The 4,857-nt window shown below is 43.5% G+C and overlaps 1 protein-coding gene across 1 annotated transcript; it reads left to right on the top strand.

Annotated features, from left to right (window-relative positions):
• Positions 1-1,360: 1,360 nt before the first annotated feature.
• On the top strand, positions 1,361-1,882 carry LOC133820210 (uncharacterized mitochondrial protein AtMg00860-like). The gene has a single exon (XM_062253442.1). It carries the CDS (start codon positions 1,361-1,363, stop codon positions 1,880-1,882), a length of 522 nt encoding a protein of 173 aa, XP_062109426.1.
• The last annotated feature ends 2,975 nt before the right edge of the window (positions 1,883-4,857 follow it).

The raw sequence follows: 4,857 nt of genomic DNA, 5'->3' as shown, positions 1-4,857 counted from the left end.
TCTCTTACGCCTCCAGTCACAACATCCTCTTCTTCGGAACCGTCAATTCAGCCTCGGCCGCCTACTCCTCCACTGCAGAAACTGCCATTCTGTCGCCTCACGGAGGCGGAATACCAGGATAAGAAAGCCTGTGGGGTTTGTTTCAAATGTGATAAAAAGTTTTTTCGAGGGCATGAGTGTGATCAGAAACTATTGCAAGTTTTACTAGTGATGGATGAGGATGATTCGACTTTACATGAGGAGTCCCCGCCGCCATCACCTGATTCGGGGAAAACCGTGGGTACTGAAGAAACTCTAGCCACTCTATCGCTTAACTCCTTAGTGGGCATCACATCGGCACACACCATGAAGCTTGCTGGCCACATTGGGCAGCAACCAGTTACTGTCTTGATTGATAGTGGGGCTACCCACAACTTCATTTCTATGGACGTGGTATCAGCTACGGGTATCCCAATCATAGCTACATCATGTTATGGAGTATTGTTAGGCACCGGAGGCAAGGTTAGGACAGAAGGGATTTGTGCCCAAGTTGAGCTGGATTTGGGGACTTTGTGTGTGGTGACCGATTTCTTACCATTGGAGTTGGGGGGAGCAGATGTGATTTTGGACATTAAGTGGTTGGAAACCCTTGGCAATATGCAAGTCAATTGGTTCACATTAGTGATGAAGTTCGAAATGGCAGGGGTATGGGGTAACCTTGCAAGGTGATCCCAGCCTGTGCAAATTGCCTATTTCGCTCAAAGCAATGATGTTATCAGTGGAGAAGGAGGCTCAGGGGTTTTGGGTACATTTTGGGGCTTTGTCAATGGAGACACCACTCGAGCAGCAACGGGTTCCCTCGGCAATAGGCAGCGCGCTTCAGGAGTTTGGGGAGGTGTTTGCCATGCCCAGGGGACTACCACCTAGTCGCACCCGTGAGCATGCCATTACACTTCGACCAGGAGCGGGGCCTATTTCAGTATGCCCATATCGGTATGCGCAAGTTCAAAAGGACGAGATTGAGAGGTTGGTGTCTGAGATGCTACAAGCAGGTATAATTCGCCCAAGCACTAGTCCTTTTTTGAGCCCAGTGTGACTTGTCAAGAAGAAGGATGGGAGTTGGCATTTTTGCATGGATTATAGAGCTTTGAATCGGGAAACGGTGGCTGATAAGTTTCCAATTCCGGCGATCGATGAGTTGTTAGATGAGCTTCATGGGGCTAAGATTTTCTCCAAGTTGGATTTGAAGTCAGGATATCACCAGATTCGCGTGACGACTCGAGATGTGGAGAAGACAACTTTTCGGACTCACGAGGGACATTACGAGTTCCTTGTCATGCCTTTTGGCCTCACAAATGCCCCAGCAACTTTCTAAGCACATATGAACGAGGTTTTTCGCGATTACTTGAGGAAGTTTTTCCTGGTGTTTTTTTATGATATATTGGTTTATAGTGCTTCATTGGAGGAGCATGTTCAACATCTCACCTTGGTGTTGCAGCGCCTTCAACAACATCAGTTGTACACCAATAATAAAAAGTGTATGTTTGCTCAAGAACAAGTGGAGTATCTCGGTCACATCATTTTGGTACAAGAGGTGTCGGCTGACCCGAGCCAGATCGAGGCCATGGACAGCTGGCCTGTTCCGCAGACAATCAAAGGCTTACGGGGATTTTTGGATCTCATGGGTTACTATCGAAAGTTTGTCAAAGGCTATGGTACCATTGCGAAGCCTTTGACAGATCAGCTCAAAAAAGATGCGTTTGATTGGTCGGTTGAGGCTCAAGAAGCTTTCGGGAAGCTTAAGAAAGCCTTGTGCTCGGTTCCGTTTTGGCGTTGCCCAATTTTTCAGAACCATTTGTGTTGGAGGCAGATGCTTCGGGAGTGGGTCTTGGGGCTGTGTTAATGCAAAATGGCAGACCAATCGCTTTTTACAGTCAAGTGTTATCATCTCGAGCACGCAAAAATCTATGTATGAGCGGGAATTGATGGCGATAGTTCTTGCTATACTGAAATGGAGACCTTACCTTCTGAGGCGTAAGTTTTTGGTCAGAATAGACCAGCGAAGCTTGAAATATTTTCTAGAGCAGCGGCTGGTGGCTTCGGAACATCAGAAATGGCTCACCAAAATCTTAGGATATGATTTCGACATTCAATACAGACCTGGATTGCAGAACAAGGCCGTTGACGCCTTATCGAGGGTCCATTATGAGATTTCTCTTGCTGCCATTTCAGTACCGAATGTACTGTCTATTCCTGATCTGAAAGCCCATGTTGCGGGGGACCCAGCGCTAGCAAAGGTGATGAAGGAGTTAGCGTTGGGGCAGCCATGCGGGGGGTTCACTTTGGTGCAAGGGTGCCTTAAGTTTCGTGACAGGCTTGTGCTACCGTCGTCGTCTCCTTTTATTCCTCTATTGTTACAAGAATATCATTGCAGTCGTGTGGCTGGTCACTCAGGGGTCTTCAGCAAGGCATGCGCAAGGATGTTCAGCGTTTTGTGGTTGAGTGTGTCGTTTGTCAGCAGCACAAATACCTCGCCCAATCCCCAGCTGGGTTATTGCAACCCTTACCTATTCCGGAGCAAGTTTGGGACGACATTTCTATGGATTTCATTGAAGGACTGCCATTGTCGAATGGGTTTGATTCTATTTTGGTGGTAGTAGACAGGTTGAGCAAGTCTGAACACTTTATCCCTCTTCGACATCCCTTTACAGCCGTGACAGTAGCTACAGTTTTTGTACGGGAAGTTGTTAAACTTCATGGTACTCCTCGTTCCATTGTCTCGGATAGGGACAAGATATTCTTGAGTCTTTTTTGGAAGGAATTATTCAGATTGCAGGGGACAGCCTTGAAGCACAATACAGCCTACCATCCTCAATCGGATGGCCAAACAGATGTCGTTAATCGGTGTTTGGAGACTTATCTCCGCTGTTTTGTTAGCGCTAAACCCAGCCAATGGGCTAAGTGGCTGCCTTGGGCAGAATATTGGTACAACACTTCGTTTCACTCCTCGGCGGGTATGAGTCCATTTCGTGACATTTATCACCGCGACCCTCCCCCATTGCTTCGGTTTGAGAAAGCTAGTACCAAAGTATCTGCGGTGGAGCACAACCTTCGAGATCGGGATGCGATATTGAGTATGCTGAAACAAAATTTGCACCGGGCGCAACAACGAATGAAGGTTCAGGCGGATCACAAGCGTAGAGATGTGCAATACAAGGTGGGAGACTTAGTTTACGTGAAGTTGCGGCCCTATCGTCAACGTACGGTAGCTAAGAGGTTGAATGAGAAGCTGTCACCTCGTTTTTTTGGCCCTTTTCCTATTCTGGCTCGAGTTGGGGCTGCTGCCTATCAGCTTGGATTGCCTTCTGATCCCACTATACATCCGGTCTTCCACGTTTCCCTCCTTCGGGCAGCTTTGGGACCAAACCAGCAGGCTTCGTCGCTTCCTCCAGGCCTTACGGCAGACTTGGAATGGGAATTGGAACCTGATTCTGTGTTGGAAGTTCGACCAGGTACCCATAAGGTGGGCCCTCAAGCTTTGATCAAGTGGAAGCACTTGCCAGATTTTGAAGCTACTTGGGAAGAATTTGGGGTCATCCAAGAACAATTTCCTCATTTTCACCTTGAGGACAAGGTGAAACTTCTAACGGGAGATATTGATAGGCCACCTATTACTTATGTGTATGCTAAGAGGAGCAGGAGAGGCAAGGGTGGAGCAGTAGGGGATTAGTATTGTTACTGAGTTAGTTAGGTGGGTTAGGCCTTGGTGTGGCTAGGGTGCACGTTATCAAGGTAGGGAGGAGTATTAATAGAAAGAGTAGGAGTTGTAACCGAAAGGGAGAGACCAGGCTCTTGAATTTCCTGGTGAGCAATATTGATGCATTCTTTTCTTCTTCAACTCTCTCCATTTTCTCTGTTTGGCTAACAACTTGCAGGTCTAACCTATCAGCTTTCTTCAAACAGTGAAGGTATCTTTACAAGTTTTCTATTTCAATGCCCAAAACCAGAAAACCATATTTCACACCAAGTTCTCTCAAGATTATTTCAAAGTATGGTAATATATTTTTTATAATTTTTTTTACTGAATTCCCTTCTTAAACATCTTTGTCTTTTTCTTCTTATACATTTATTAAAGTAATTTGATATTTCTTGTTTGTATCTATCCATTCATAGTTTAATATACAATAAAACAGAATTGAAAAAAAACCAAGAGATGACAAAAAACAATAATACTTTAAACACGGTTAATAAAATCAGGTTACGCATAAAAACCATTAAAAGCCAAATAATAACAATAATAGACGCCATGAAATTGATCAAAAACCAAGTTGAGAATTAGGAAGATAGAGTGATAAGAAGAAAACAAACCTAACATGGGCTAAACGGTTTGAATGGAATGTCAAAGGAAATGGCATTATAATGGTTGCTTCCTTTCAATTGCTAGAATAAGTACAAAAATAGTATTAGTTCCACCCATTTTCCAAGTTATATATGTGCATGAGTTGTCTCTTTCGTGATGCAGGGTATGGACGAGTACGGTGGCGAAAATGAACGGAGAAGTGATGAAATTGGCAATTATTAAGAAGAACATGTAGAAAAACTTTTAACTGCCGCAAAGCAAAGCGTGCACTTATGGTCTTTTCACTGTATATTTTGATTAGAGTGTATATTTTGAATGCACTTATCATTGCAATATTATATTATTAAAAACCTATATTAATATAGCAATTATAGGGGCATTCATCGCACTCAAAAATACTCCAAATTTAATTATCATTGATATTTTCAAATACTTAAAAATTAAAAATCTAATTAATAACAAATAATTTTTACTTTTTATTTTTTAACAATATAAAATAAATATATTTTAAAATAAAA

The sequence above is a fragment of the Humulus lupulus genome, chromosome 1 (assembly GCF_963169125.1).
Source record: "Humulus lupulus chromosome 1, drHumLupu1.1, whole genome shotgun sequence".
In the NCBI taxonomy this organism is placed as follows: Eukaryota; Viridiplantae; Streptophyta; class Magnoliopsida; order Rosales; family Cannabaceae; genus Humulus; species Humulus lupulus.
The sequence above is the reverse complement of the archived record's forward strand: the minus strand, read 5'-3'. Positions and strand labels throughout refer to the sequence as shown.

What these genes read in the sequence shown, in the direction of transcription:
- LOC133820210 (XM_062253442.1), top strand. Translation starts at nt 1,361, where the DNA reads ATGAACGAGGTTTTTCGCGATTACTTGAGGAAGTTTTTCCTGGTGTTT.